The following is a 16,181-nucleotide window of genomic DNA, read 5'->3' as shown; positions in this document are numbered from 1 at the left end:
TGCTAAGCTCTTGGCCCCATTGATACCTTGTGGCTGTGAATACCACAGCCTACTTGAGCACTATATGATTTTAAAATTGTGACCTTAGACCATAAAAACTCAAGAGTAGCCATACTGGGTCAGACCAAAAGTCCATCTAGCCCAGTATCCCGTCTTTGACAGTGGCTTAGGCCAGGTGCCCCAGAGGGAATGAACAGAACAGGTCATCATCAAGTGATCCATCGTCCATGAATTTATGTAGTTCTCTTTTGAACTCTGTTATACCCTTCACACAGACACCCTTTTTGGCCCTCCACTTCTGAGTGTGTCCCACTGTATCATGCCATGTGTGTAAAAACATAGCAAGTGCATGGTGAAAACAGTCGTATTTATCTGTCCTGCACTGAAGCTATTTTTAAATGTATTTTATAGCTTCATTACATGAATTATTTTTTTGTGCGCCCCTGACAGTTCAAGTTATGCAACTGCCTCTTTCCAGCATATGGGACAATTTTTTAGGGTCAGATCCTTAATTTAATGCCAGAGTTTCATGTGTAAATTCACTCAAAACCAGGCTCTATTAACTCACTGTTACCAAATGCTTCCAGTGATTTACTCTGGCCCCCAGAAAACCCTCCAGGAGAAGCTGAAGTGCCTGGCCAATGTTAATGGAATGCAGAGACCCCAGAAGAGTGAATCCGGCCATGCTCATATATTATGACTGGTATCCGTCATCGTCATACAGCAGTTTGATCAGATGATGGCTGAAACTCCATATGTCCCCCAGTCGTATTCTGCTGCCTTCCCAATGATGATGGCGGCTATCAGTCGTAATGCACTATTTTCTGCCAAGCACCCAGTATTTTCTGCCAAGCACCCAGAAGATGCCGAGGGCTATCAGTCACGCTGCACCATTGGCTGCCAGCTTAAGATGTAAAAAATAGATTTGTTCTGTATTCATTTGCTTCCCCCTCCCTCCATGAATTCAATGGACTGCTAAACCCAGGGTTTTGAGTTCAATCTTTGGGGGCCCAATTCTGTGTGACAGTTGTTTGTGTTTCTCCCTGATGCACAGCCACCTTTCTTGATTTTAACTCCCTATACTGTAAGCCATGTCGTCAGTCGCCCCTCCCTCCCTCTGTCAGACACTAGTTTCACGCATTTTTTAAGACCAAACGCCATAGCACTGGGATCATGGAGCCTGCTCAGATCACCACGGCAATTATGAGCACTATGAACACCACGCGCATTGTCCTGGAGTATATGCAGAGCCAGGACATGCCAAAGCAAAACCAGGACCAGCCAAAGAGGTGATTGCAGTGCGGCAATGACAGTGATGAGGAAATTGACATAGACCTCTCACAAAGTACGGGCCCCAGCAATGTGCAAATCATGGTGTTACTGGGGCAGGTTCATGGTGTGGAATTCCGATTCTGGGCCCAGGAAACAAGCACAGACTGGTGGGACCGCATCGTGTTGCAGGTGTGGGACGATTCCCAGTGGCTGCAAAACTTTCGCATGTGTAAGGGCACTTTCATGGAACTTTGTGACTTGCTTTCCCCTGCACTGAAGTGTCAGAATACCAGGATGAGAGCAGCCCTCACAGTTGAGAAGCGAGTGGCGATAGCCCTGTGGAAGCTGGCAATGCCAGACAGCTACCGGTCAGTCGGGAATCAATTTGGAGTGGACAAATCTACTGTGGGGGCTGCTGTGATCCAAGTTGCCAGGGCAATCAAAGACCTGCTGATATCAAGGGTAGTGACTCTGGGAAATGTGCAAGTCATAATGGATGGCTTTGCTGCAATGGGATTCCCAAACTGTGGTGGGGCGATATACGGAAGCCATATCCCTATCTTGTCACCGAAGCAACAAGCCACCGAGTACATAAACCACAAGGGGTACTTTTCAATGCTGCTGCAAGCCCTGGAGGATCACAAGGGACATTTCACCAACATCAACTTGGGATGGCCGGGAAATGTACATGATGCTCGCGTCTTCAGGCACTCTGCTCTGTTTCGAAAGCTGGAGGAAGGGACTTTCTTCCCGGACCAGAAAATAACCGTTGGGGATGTAGAAATGCCTATTGTTATCCTTGGGGACCCAGCCTACCCCTTAATGACATGGCTCATGAAGCCGTACACAGGCAGCCTGGACAGTAGTCAGGACCTGTCCAACTATAGGCTGAGCAAGTGCGGAATTGTGGTGGAATGTGCATTTGGATGTTTAAAAGCGCGCTGGCGCAGCCTATTGACTCGGATAGACCTCAGTGAAACCAATATCACCATTGTTATTGCTGCTCGCTGTGCACTCCACAATATCTGTGAGAGTAAGGGGGAGACATTTATGGCGGGGTGGGAGGTTGAGGCAAATCGTCTGGCCGCTGATTACGCGCAGCCAGGCACCAGGGCTTCCCTCTCAGGGAAGAGTACAGCAGGGCGCGATGCACATCAGAGAAGCTTTGAAAACCAGTTTTGTGACTGGCCAGGCTATGGTGTGAAACTTCTCTTTGTTTCTCCTTGATGAACCCCTCCGCTCCCCCCCTCTGGTTCACTCTACTTCCCTGTAAACCAACCACCCCACCCTCCCCTCCCCCCTTCGAGCACCGCTTGCAGAGGCAATAAAGTAATTGTTACTTCTCATTCATGCATTCTTTATTAATTCATCACACAACTAGGGGGATAATTGCCAAGGTAGCCTGGGATGGGTGGGGGAGGAGGGAAGGAAAAGGACACATTGCAGTTTAAAACTTTAAAACTTTAACACTTATTGAAGGCCAGCCTTCTGATGCTCGGGCAATCATCTGGGGTGGAGTGACTGGGTGGCCGGAGGCCCCCCCACTGTGTTCTCGGGCATCTGGGTGAGGAGGCAATGGGATTTGGGGAGGAGGGCTGTTGGTTACACAGGGGCTGTAGCGGCGGTCTCTGCTCCTGCTGCCTTTCCTGCAGCTCAACCATACACTGGAGCATATCAGTTTGATGCTCCAGCAGCCGGAGCATCGACTCTTGCCTTCTGTCTGCAAGCTGACACCACCTATCATCTTCAACCCGCCACTTGCTCTGTTCAGCCCGCGATTCATCCCGCCACCTCTCCTCTCGTTCATGTTATGCTTTTTTGCACTCTGACATTGACTGCCTCCACGCATTCTGCTGTGCTCTTTCAGCATGGAAGGACATCTGGAGCTCTGTGAACATATCATCCCAAGTCCTCCGTTTTCTCCTTCTAATCTTCGCTAGCCTCTGCGAAGGAGAAACATTTGCAGCTGGTGGAGGAGAAGGGACAGGTGGTTAAAAAAGACACATTTAAGAGAACAATGTGTACACTCTTTCACGTTAAATTTTGCTGTTCACATTACACAGCACATGTGCTTTCATTACAAGGTCGCATTTTTCCTCTTATATTGAGGTCCTGACGGTTTGGCATGAGAGATCACTCACGCAGTGCCAGGCAACAGATTTCGGCTTGCAGGCAGCCATGGTAAGCCACAGTCTTTTGGCTTTTTTAACCTTTATAACATGTGGGAATGGTTTCAAACAGCAGCGCCCTCATTTCCCATACCAAGGACCCATTGGGTTGGCCATTTAAAATGGGTTTGCAATGTAAAAGGAGGGGCTGTGTTTTCCGGGTTAACATGCAGCACAAACCCAACTACCCCCCCCCCCCCACACACACACATACACACATAATTCTCTGGGATGATCACTTCACCCCTCCCCCCCCGCACTGCGTGGCTAACAGCGGGGAACATTTCTGTTCAGCCGAGCTGGAACGGGCACGTCTGAATGTCCCCTTAATAAAATCACCCCATTTCAACCAGGTGACCGTGAATGATATCACTCTCCTGAGGATAACAAAGAGAGATAAGGAATGGATGTTGTCTGCATGCCAGCAAACACCGGGCCATATGCTGCCATGCTTTGTTATGCAATGATTCCAGACTACGTGCTACTAGCCTGGCATGGTAAAGTGTCCTACCATGGTGGACGGGATAAGGCAGCCCTCCCCAGAAACCTTTTGCAAAGGTTTTGGGAGTACATGAAGGAGAGCTTTCTGAAGATGTCCCTGGAGGATTTCCGCTCCATCCCCATACACGTTAAAAGACTTTTCCAGTAGCTGTACTGGCCGTGATTGCCAGGGCAAATTAATCGTTAATCATTAAATACGCTTGCTTTTAAACCATGTGTAATATTTACAAAGGTACACTCACCAGAGATTCCCTTGTGTGCCCTCAGAGTCTGGAAGCACTCCTTGGGTGAGTTCGGGGGTTACTGGTTCCAGGTCCAGGGTGATAAACATATCCTGGCTGTTGGGGAAACCGGTCTCTCCACTTTCTTGCTGTGAGCTATCTTCATTGTCTTCATCATCATCATCATCTTCCGCATACCCCGAACCTGCTTCCCTGTTGCGTGTTTCTCTATTGACGGAGTCAAAGCACACGGTTGGGGTAGTGGTGGCTGCACCCCCTAGAATGGCATGCAGCTCCACGTAGAAGCGGCATGTTTGCGGCTCTGCCCCAGACCTTCCATTTGCCTCTCTGGCTTTGTGGTAGGCTTGCCTTAGCTCCTTAATTTTCATGCGGCACTGCTGTGCGTCCCTGTTATGGCCTCTGTCCTTCATGGCCTTTGAAACTTTTTCTAATATTTTGCCATTTCGTTTACTGCTATGGAGTTCAGCTAGCACTGATTCGTCTCCCCATATGGCGAGCAGATCCCAATCCTCCCGTTCTGTCCTTGCTGGAGCTCTTTTGCAATCCTGGGACTCCATCATGGTTTCCTGTGCTGATGAGCTCTGCGTGGTCACCTGTGCTCTCCATGCTGGGCAAACAGGAAATGAAATACAAACGTTCGCAGGGCTTTTCCTGTCTACCTGGTCAGTGCATCTGAGTTGAGAGTGCTGTCCAGAGTGGTCACAATGAAGCACTGTGGGATAGCTCCCGGAGGCCAATAACGTCGAATTCCGTCCACACTATCCCAAATCCGATCTGCAAAGGCCGATTTTAGCGCTAATCCCCTTGTCGGAGATGGAGTAAAGAAACCAGTTTAAAGGGCCCTTAAGTCAAAAAAAAGGGCTTCGTTGTGTGGACGTTTCCAGGCTTAATTCGATTTAACGCTGCTAAAGTCGACCTAAACTTGTAGTGTAGACCAGGCCTGTGAATGGCTATGCAACTACAGAAGCAGTTTCTCCTCCCTTGGTGTGCACACCTCAACTGCTAGCAGAGAACCTCACCCTCCCTGATTGAACTAACCTCATTATCTCCATACTGATTTATACCTGCCTCTGAAATTTCCATTACTTGTGTCCGATGAAAGCTTATGCTCCAATACTTCTGTTAGTCTTAAAGGTGTCACAGGACCCTCTGTTGCTTTTTACAGTTTCAGACTAACATGGCTACCCCTCTGATACTGGAAGAAAATGCTAATATTTCATTTGGAAAGTCCTAATACAGGAGAACTGCAGTAGGATTTGGGAACATTCTACTAGCACGTGTTTGTGAGTGTTTCCTGTGCGATTTTATTATGGGGTTAGAGCAGTAAACCTGACATTGTTTATTTGGCCTCTTGAACCTATTTCATAACAAATGAAAGCTTGGTCAAGCAATTGACTACACAGTTGATCAACAACCAGTATGAATCACTCCTTCTTCTCAGATTCAGTATTCAGAAACAATGAAGGCACCCACAGAAATAATTCTCCTGAGCAAAAATGCTGATGAAGTTTATGAGACTCCAGCATTAAAGAAATTAATGGAAAATTTTAGTTTTATTTTTCTCATTGTGCTCCAAAGAAAGGTTCTGGAAATAGTAAATGCTGATTCCAAACCTCTACAATTCAAAGACACACATCTATACAAAGCAGTAGATTACTTGCCAAATGCACTGAACTTCTAGCTAAATTTCAAATTGAGTTAAACGAAGCCAGATATTCAGCAAGTAAATTATCAGGAAAATAGGGGAGAGAAATCAAGTCTGAAAAGACGTGCTTGAGAAAGGCTAAAAGGCATGGGAGTAGCCCATTTTGTGTTAGATCAGGAAGGTGAGCAGACCTGCTACTGGCAGTTCCAGGGAGATCATAGAATCATAGAATATCAGGGTTGGAAGGGACCTCAAGAGGTCATCTAGTCCAACCCCCTGCTCAAAGCAGGACCAATTCCCAACTAAATCATCCCAGCCAGGGCTTTGTCAAGCCGGGCCTTAAAAACCTCCAAGGAAGGAGACTCCACCACCTCCCTAGGTAACTCATTCCAGTGCTTCACCACCCTCCTAGTGAAATAGTGTTTCCTAATATCCAACCTGGACCTCCCCCACTGCAACTTGAGACCATTACTCCTTCTTCTGTCATCTGCCACCACTGAGAACAGCCAAGCTCCATCCTCTTTGGAACCCCCCTTCAGGTAGTTGAAGGCTGCTATCAAATCCCCCCTCATTCTTCTCTTCTGGAGACTAAACAATCCCAGTTCCCTCAGCCTCTTCTCATAAGTCATGTGCTCCGGACTCCTAATCATTTTTGTTGCCCTCCGTTGGACTCTCCAATTTTTACACATCCTTCTTGTAGTGTGGGGCCCAAAACTGGACACAGTATTCCAGATGAGGCCTCACCAATGTCGAATAAAGGGGAACGATCACGTCCCTCGATCTGCTGGCAACGCCCTTACTTATACAGCCCAAAATGCCATTAGCCTTGTTAAGTCCAAGGAAAATGGAGTATAGAACAGGTTGTTTGGCCAGCTTAGCCAAAGTTAGGCTAACTGTAGTTGCTGGGCCATTCCTGTCTCTCTGTGAAACATGAGGACATGCTTGCTTGAGCTTCAAAGAATGAGATAAAGGGGGGGACCGTATTCTTGTACCAAATGTACTAGGAACAGTTTGTTTGGACATATGGAGACTTGCAGTCTTCACTCCCTGTTTCTGTTCTTAACTCCCTACTTTCTAGTGCATGACGAAAAAGCTGATAAGAAGCTGCTGAGGAATCATGAACTGTTTGTACTGTCAAAGAACATAGATATGCATGAATATTAGAAGCTTTTAACTAGTAAAGGGGGGTTTGGGGGTTTTAAGTTGCTTAACTATGACGCGATGGAACTGTCTATATAATCTCACTAGTTGTTGTAATCGTGGCTGGTTCTCTCTGGAGACGGGCCGCTCTCTATTGTTGTGTGCACTCTTCAATAAAGAGCTTGTATTGGACCTTGCTGGTGTTGCCTGTCTCTCACTCTGCGGTCAGACAACGAACCTTGCCGTCTGGGTTAAAAAGTCCCCGACAGCCTTCTTGGCAACAAGAGCACACTGTAGACTCATATCCAGCTTCTCGTCCACTGTGATCAGAGATGATCTGAGGGAAGGTAGAATCTCCTCCTGAACAACTGCCCAAAAGTTCCTCCTTTAGGGAAAGAAGGGCCTGCTGCTGGGACAGCCTGGTCTTGATTGATCCACTTTATTTGCTGTTTGGACTACTCCAGCAGGGAAGAGCTCTGGGACTAAGCTGGCTCCCGGAGGTTAGGCCATACCACAGGAAGAGGCAGTTGCTGCCGAAGAAGACAGAAGAAAGACATTGTTACATGCAACCACTGTTACCTCAGTAACTTTTACTCAATCACTTGAAATTTCCTTGTGGGGAGGGAAATCTCACCCCAGAACGAAATCTGCTTCTTGACAGTTTATCATTGGAGGGTAGCTAATGTGCCGCCAATTTTAAAAAATGGCTCCTGAGGTGACCCTGGAAATTACAGGCCAGTAAGCCTAATTTCAGTACCGGGCAAACTGGTTGAAACTATAGAAAATAACAGAATTGTCAGACACCTAGATAAACACAATTTGTTGGGGAATAGTCAACATGGTTTTTCTAAAGGGTAATGCCTCACCAATCTACTAGAATTCTTTGAGTCAGACCTCAAAAAATCATAAGATTGCTTAAAAGCCTCAAAAATAGGTACTGTGGTGTTTATTGTGTCTTCTGGTTTCTAGGCCATTAAGTTGCACCTGGGTCATGTTTTCAAGGTTTCCTCTGTAACCAGAAGGCTGAGAACTGCTGTGTTCTTTACAGCTGAGATTCTCACTTAATCCCAGGACTCCAGGAGTTGGTGTATTAAGAAAAACATCAAATATTATGAGACTTGATATCAAATCATGAGAGATAGCAACACTGTTACATCAGCAGAGTTGCTCACTGGCTGTAGTGCAGGGTGATTGCTGGGGTCGGGGGAGGCTGTGTGCTTGTGAAATGTGGCACTAATAATACAGAAGCACAAACAGTATGTCTCGGCTGACTGAAGTGGCTAAGGAGCGTAAGTATCAACCTCAGGGAACACTGCTAAGGAGAAGGGCACATCTCCCAAAGTGGTTGTGACTCTATACTTTGATTTCACCAACCAACTATCAGTGTGAACCCTTCAAGCAGTACAATAGCCTTAACATGGAGTCACAGACAGTTGCCGGGGTACTCTCTGTCTTGCCACCCAGTTTGTGATAGATGGTCCCTTACACCAAAAACCACAATATTCAGGTTACTCCCAGTCCCAAAGGACCAGTCACTTACCCCAAATGCACCTTAGATCTCACACCGAAGACACCGCTACAATAAATTAACAAATAAATAAATTAAAGATTTATTAACCAAGAAAAAGAAGTGAGTTATTTACAAGTTTAGAGTAGGTCAATATACACACACCAATGAATTACAGTCTTACGTTCCAAAAGGAGATAGAAGCTGCTGTAATATGCAATCTCTGTGTGTCCATTCAGCCTAACTCAGGCTAAGCAGCTGGGAATTCCTTGCTTATGCTTAGAAATCTTTGCCCCTCAGAATCCGAGCAGCACAAAGAGAGACAGTTCCTTCTCAGCAGAGATTTTTAGTCCTTTCCCCCTCAGTTCAAGCTGTTGCGATGAGGCCAACTGCTTGTCTCCTCTTCATGGGTGTGGGGGGAGCAATGAACAATCTTTTGTCCTCTGATGTTCCACAGTGGCTTGTCAGGTATCTATGGGCCTTCTCTTGTTGGGCAGGAGATGACACCTCTTGGGGATAGCTAGTATCTACACTGAATTTCATCTGCCATTTTGTTGCCCAGTCACCCAGTTTTGTGTGATTCCTTTGTAACTCTTTGCAGTCTGCTTTGGACTTTACTCCCTTGAGCTTTGTATCACCTGCAATCTTTGCCACCTCATTGTTTACACCTTTTTTCCAGATCATTTATGAATATGTTGAATAGCACTGGTCCCAGTACAGACCCCTGGGGGACACCACTATTTACCTCTCTCCATTGTGAAAACTGACCATTTATTCCTATCATTTGTTTCCTATCCTTTAACCTATTACTGACTCATGAGAGGACCTTCCCTCTTATCCCATGACTACTTACTTGCTTAAGACCCTTTGGTGAGGGACCTTGTCAAAGTCTTTCTGAAAGTTCAAGTACAGTATATCAACTGGATCACCCTTGTCCACATGTTTGTGGACCCCCTCAAAGAATTCTAATAGATCCATAAGGCGTGATTTCCCTTTACAAAAACCATGTTGAGTCTTTCCCAACATATCATGGTCATCTATGTGTCTAATAATTCTGTTCTTTTAATCAGTTTGCCTGGTGCTGAAGCTAGGCTTACCGGCTTGTAACTGCCAGGATTGCCTCTGGAGCCCTTATTAAAAAATCAGCATCATGTTAGCTATCCTCCAATCATCTAACACAGAGGCTGATTTAAGTGATAATTTACATACCACAGTTAGTAGTTCTGCAATTTGATATCCTTCAGACCTCTTGGGCAAATGCCATCTGGTGTTGGTGACGTATTACTGTTTAATTTATCAACCTGTTCCAAAGCCTCCTTTGTTGATAGTTCCCCTGATGTGTCACCTAAAAAAAAAAAAAAGCTCAGGTGTGGAAATCTCCCTCACATCCTCTGAAGTGAAGACTAATTAAAATAAATCATTTAACTTCTCTGCAACGGCCTTCTCTTCCTCGAGTGCTCCTTTAGCACCTTGAGCGTCCAGTGGCCACAGTGATCATTTGGCAGCTTTCCTATTTCTGATGTACTTAAGAATTTTTTTGCTATTAGTTTGTGTCTCTTTTGCTAGCTGTGCTTCATTTTATTTTTTGGCCTGCCTGGTTATACTTTTTCACTTTATTTGCCAGAGTTTGTGCTTTTTCTATTTTCCTCAGTAGATTTAGCTTCAGAATGTAATATGATGCCTTTTTGCCTCTAACTGCTTCTTTTATTTTGTTGTATAGCCATAGAGGTTTTTTTTTTTTTGGTCCTCTTACTGTTTTGTTTTGTTTTTATTTGGGGGATATATTTAATTTGAGCCTCTATTATGGTGTTTTTTAAAAGCTTCCATGCAGTTTGCAGGCATTTCAGTCTTGTGACTGTTCCTTTCAATTTCCACTTAACTAGCTTCTTAATTTTTCTGTAGTTTCCCTTTCTGAAATTAAATGCTACTGTAGATGTTATATGGCTGCTATTACCAAATGGCTCAGCTATATTCATCTCTTGGACCAGCTCCTGTGCACATTTTTGATTGAATCAAGAATTGCCTCTCCCCTTGTAGCAGCTCCAAGAAGCAGTCATTTATGGTGTCTAGAAATGTTATCTCTGCAGCCCATCCTGAGGTGACATAACCAATCAATATGGGAATAGTTGAAATCCCCCATTATTAATGTGTTTTCCATTTCTGGAGCCTCTTTAATCTCCATGAGCATTTCAAAGTCACCATCACCATCCTAGTCAGGTGGTTGGTAGTATATTCCTACTGATGTACTATTATTCAAGCATGGACATTTGATTCATTTAAGATTTTTACTATATTTGACTCTCTGCTGTCTTTCACATATAGTACCATTCCCCCACCAGCACGACCTACTCTGTCATTCCTCTATAATTCATACCCTGGTATTACCACATCCCATTGATTACAATCCTTCCACGAAGTTTCTGTGATGCTTGTTATGTTAATATCCCCATTTAATACCAGGCACTCAAATTCACCCATCTTAGTATTTAGACTTCTTGCATTTGTATGCAGTCACTTAAAAGATTTGTCAGTATTTAGTTGTCTGCCCCCATGTGATGTAAATAAAGTGAATATCTCATGCAAATGCCAGATACAGATAAATACCCAGGTGGCAGGTAATGAGACGAAGAGGAGCATTCACAGCTGTAGAGTTTCTGTGGAGATCAGGAAACCCTGCAGTGATTAGGGAGTTAGACATATAGATTATATATATACTGCCACATGAGCCTGAGACAGGCAGTTCCTGTGCTTTGGATGTCACATTCATTTCTGTCTAGGACGCAATTCCAGTAAGTGGCTTGACTCACGGTGCTTGTTTTTATGACCTGGTGCTGTTGCTGTATAAATGCTCAGTATTGAGATTATTTTTCATTGGGAAGGGGCTGGATTACCAAGGAATGGTTTAAAAGACTGAGTTATTCCTGCCTGTGGATTATCTGCCGTTTATAGACTAAACATACACACATCTGCTATTTGGGAAAGTCTCCTGCTTTGTGGTGTCTTCCAAGCCTGCCACTGACACAGCTATTGTTTGTGGGCTTGGGAGACCAGCATTGGCGGGATACTCCAGCTTTTGAGGAGAGAATGTTAAACCCTATTGAATTCAATAGGCTGCAGCTGAAATTCTCTTTCCTTGCCACTAAGTTACACAAGATTCAAACTCCTGGGACCTGATCTGGATCTCAGTTACCCCAGTGTAAATCCAGAGTAACTTCAATTAAATCTTAATATTCATATCAGAGATAATTAGGGTTCTCAATTAATTGCATTTAATTCAAGTGATTAATTTGTTTTGAGTTAACTCGATTAATTGCGATAAATCACAGTTTTAATCTCAGTATTAAACAATAATAGGATACCAATTTAAATTTATTATAAATATTTTGGATGTTTTCTACATTTTCAAATACATTGATTTCAATTACAAAACAGAATACAAAGTTTACAGTGCTCAATTTAAATTATTTTTATTACAAATATTTTCATTGTAAAAAAGATAAAAAATAGTATTTTTAAATTCACCTCATACAAGTACTGTAGTACAATCTCTTTATCTTGAAAGTGCAGCTTACAAATGTAGATTTTGCAGTTACATAACTGCACTCAAAAATAAAACAATATAAAACTTTAGAGCCTACAAGTTCATTCAGTTCTACTTCTTCTTCAGTCAATCTCTCAGACAATTGCTAAGACAAACAAGTTGGTTTACATTTACGGGAGATAATAGTGCTTGCTTCTTATTTACAATGTCACCTCAAAGTGAGAACAGGGATTCACATGGCAGTGCTGTGGTTAGCGTTGCAAGATATTTATGTGCCAGATATGCTAAATATTCGTATGCCCTTTCATGCTTCGGCCACCATTCAGAGGACATAATTCCACGCTGATGATGCTAGTTAAAAAAAAATGCACTAATTACATTTGTGACTGAACTACTTGGGGAAGAATTGTATGTCTCCTGCTCCATGGTTTTACTCACATACTGCCATATATTTCATGCTATGGTAGTCTCAGATGATGTCCCAGCATATGTTGTTCGATTTAAAAACACTTTTATTGCAGATTTGACAAAACACAAAGAAGATACCTATGTGAGATTTCTAAAGATAGCTACAGCACTCGACCAAGGTTTAAGAGTCTGAAGTGCCTTCCAAAATCTGAAAGGGACAAGGTGTGGAAAACCCTGAAAAAGCAAACAAATCAAGTTCACTAAAGTCTTTGTCCACAGTGGCAGCCATATGTTCGAGATCTTCAACCCAAAACTGTAGGAATGTATGGCTCCCAAACTGTCAGCCCATGGTCACGGCATACTGTTTCCATGGCTACAAGGCAAGAGTGGCCTTCAACCCAGCGTTTGTGATTAGGGAATTTATTTGGCTGACTTGTTTGTCTCCCTTGCAGCTAGCTTTCACGTGCACAAGATATGGGTCTGTTATCTTATGTAACTGACTATTGCATGTCTTCTTTATGCGCAAGATTTGTACTAATGAGAAGCGTTGTAAGCAGGAAAGTGTAAAGAATAAAAGACCCAAGAAAAGTTCCTGAGAGTAGAAGAGCTTTTCAGCTACCACAGACCTAGTGTTCTGTTTCCTTTCCTCCGTCGTCACCACACAAAACTGCCCTACTTGATTATTTGCAGTATCAGGCCAGTGAAACATAGGCAAAACTATCCACTGCTGCTCCAACTGTCCAAGGTCTCCATGAAACAATGGCAAAAATGAGATATCAGCCAATCTAGGTCATGAAGCACTTAGTACTGCAAGTGATTTAATCACCTGGACATTTAGTGGCAATCTATGTTTCCTCTGTTTCACAAACTCCAAGAACAGGAATGGTTAATGTGTATTTTGAAATTTCCAGCTGAAAGTGACTCCAAAATTGATTGCCCAAAGCCGTAAGTTGTTGGACTCCACGGTGATGTCATAGTTTAACACAGCACTCTATTACCTGCGGTTTTCAGAACCCACAGCAGGGGCAACTTCACTATTTCACTCCAGGCATTGTCAGGAATAAATCAATGGGAAGACAGCAATTCTGTCTGATCAAGGATTAAATGCAAGTAAGCATGCTCTTCTCTAAAACTGCAGTTTATTAGATTTGAGCACACACAGACATAAGCAATAGGTTTAAAACATCCCAGATATTTACCTAAGATCTGGAGTGGAATTGAGTAATTAACAGCAGGTTCACTGTGTCCAGTTGCTCACCTGCTGGGGAGAAAGGGTGTCAGGAAAAAGGTCTCTCAAGATGGATTCAGAGGACTCCTCCAACTACACAGTATGAGCTAATCTTTCATAATTTCTATAACACACATAGGTCATAGTGACCCCTACTGGATCATCACTTTCCCTGGCTTATAGTAAACTTCTAATATCAGAGGCATCTAGGCTCAAGGTTTTCATCCATTTATGTTCTTTCATTCTCACTTGTTTACTTGTCTGTCCACTCCTCCCATTCTGATTAGCAGAAACTGCCAGTTAGATTTTGACTTTGTACCTAAAAGCCTGCTTTCCAATTAACCCTAAACTATGTGGTGCTCTATTTTATTAATTTGTAATGGTGGAATGAACATCATATGGTTGCAATTGGCTTGATCACATTCTGGGGTACACTCCCCTCGAATCCAGGGTAACCCAGTCCAGTTCTCAAAAACCCACAGTTCCACAACTCTCACTAATAAACTCTAGTAGAATGATCTCAATTTCTGCAGCAGCTTTCCAGAATTAGCACTTTCCAACTGAAACATTTAGTTTATACGTCAGGCTTCCTGAACGACTAGATGTAGAAAAATCAGGTACATTTTGCTCACAGAATCAGTGTACTTATGATAAAGAAAGTCAGCATTGTTGTTGCTTTCTATATTTTTTTGGCTATCAGAAAGTGTGGCTTCAATTTGTCAAACTGATCAATAATGCTGTTCACACAGGTTCTAATGCAAAGCCACCTTGCTTCTGAAAGCTGCAGTATCTTCTGTGTTCTGCAAAGCATGGAACGGCTGAGTGACAGAGTGTGTGGATCTGGGAGCTGCTGGGTGATGCTGAAAGAGATTAGGTGACGGTCAGAGAGAAGGAACTTAGCAACAGAAAGAGCAGTGCTTGGTGATGGAGTGATAAGATGTTAGGCTGAGGAGCTTTTAAGACTGTGAACTTCCACAATGCTGAGCTCAGCCAAACTGGAACAGAGCACCCTTGATTAATGTGGAGATATCCTTGCTACCTCTTTTTACACACGTGTAAAGTCAGTGGCCCCAGGTGATCACCTTCTGTAGGTGTACTTGCCGACTTTGTCACGAAGCTCTTTGGTTTTGACACCATAAATGACAGGGTCAAGCATAGGGGGGAGAAGCAAATAGAGGTTGGCCAAAATGACGTGAATGTGGGGAGCGATGCCCTGACCAAACCGGTATGTCAGAGTGGAGAAGAAGAAGGAAGGATATGACATCAGCATCACACCGATGTGGGCTGTGCAGGTGTTCAGGGCTTTCTGGTGGTCTCTCTTGGAGGAGATTCTGAGGACAGCTCTGATGATTAGACAATAGGACAGGGCAACCAGTGTGAGATCTAACCCAATGACTACAAATGCCATCACCAATCCGTATGTCCTGTTCACTGTGATGTCCCCACATGACATCTTTGCCACAGCCATGTGGTCACAGTACGTGTGGGGGATAATGCGGTTGGCACAGAATGGCTGCCTGATCAGGAGCAGGGGAAGAGGCAGAATGAAGAGAATGGTTCTTATCAAACCCACTAGCCCTAGCTTAGCTATTCGTGCATTAGTGAGGATGGTGTCATATCTCAGAGGGTTACATATGGCGACGTAGCGATCAAAGGCCATTGTCACAAGGACAGCTGAGTGCATCATAGAACCCATGTGAAGGAAGAACATCTGGGTGAGGCAGCCAGCCACAGTAATGCCTTTCAAATTGAACCAAAATATACACAGTGCCTTCGGCACGACGGAGGTAGACGTAATGATTTCTGTGAGCGCCAGCATGCAGAGCAGGAGGTACATCGGCTTGTGTAGGGTCTGCTCTTTCCCTACAACAAACAGAACTGTGAAATTTCCCAACAGGCCAATAAGGTAGAACATAGAGAAAGGGATGGAAATCCAGACGTGAGCAGCTTCCAGGCCTGGGATGCCCGTTAGGATGAATGTTGAAGAGTCAGAAGGGGTGAGGTTGAAAACAGCCATGAGGTTGTTGATGCATCAATCGAGCTCAGAAATGCTCAAGCTACCTGTGAAGGGAGAGAAGCACAGCGAGGGGTGTAACACTCTTTATAAGAAATAGCATGGTAAATATTTTATACTTACTAACAATCTAGAAAGGGGGGGTGAGGAGTGAGGTGGCAATATTTGCAGATTGCACCTGTTTATTTTAGTCATAGTCAAGTCTAGAGAAGTCCTTAGAGGGAGCTCAGTAAGACAGGTGAATGGGCCGCATGTTGGCAGATGCATTTTGATGGTAATAACTATAAAATGCATGCGCATTGGAGGGAAAAATTTGAAGTCCTCAAACACCTAACAAGCTTCTAATTCAACTGTATGAACTCAGGACCGGGACCTGTGCATCTTGGTACACAGCTCTGTGAAACCCTGCTCAAAGTCAAAGCACAGAAAAAAATTAAGCAAAACATTAGGATCCAGGAGTAGTGGGTTGGGAAATCATACAGAAAATGAAATGCCATGAGATCAGTCAGTCAATG

The 16,181-nt window shown here is 44.0% G+C and overlaps 1 protein-coding gene across 1 annotated transcript; it reads right to left on the bottom strand.

Moving 5' to 3' along the window:
• Window positions 1–14,730: 14,730 nt before the first annotated feature.
• LOC101945546 (olfactory receptor 52N4-like) lies at window positions 14,731–15,669 on the bottom strand. Its single transcript, XM_005314083.2, has one exon. It carries the CDS (start codon window positions 15,667–15,669, stop codon window positions 14,731–14,733), a length of 939 nt encoding a protein of 312 aa, XP_005314140.2.
• Between the last annotated feature and the right edge of the window lie 512 nt (window positions 15,670–16,181).

This window comes from Chrysemys picta, chromosome 1 (genome assembly GCF_011386835.1).
Source record: "Chrysemys picta bellii isolate R12L10 chromosome 1, ASM1138683v2, whole genome shotgun sequence".
NCBI classification, from domain to species: Eukaryota; Metazoa; Chordata; order Testudines; family Emydidae; genus Chrysemys; species Chrysemys picta.
Note: the sequence above shows the minus strand (reverse complement) of the source record. Positions and strands in the feature narration are given on the sequence as shown.

What these genes read in the sequence shown, in the direction of transcription:
- LOC101945546 (XM_005314083.2), bottom strand. Translation starts at nt 15,669, where the DNA reads ATGGCTGTTTTCAACCTCACCCCTTCTGACTCTTCAACATTCATCCTA.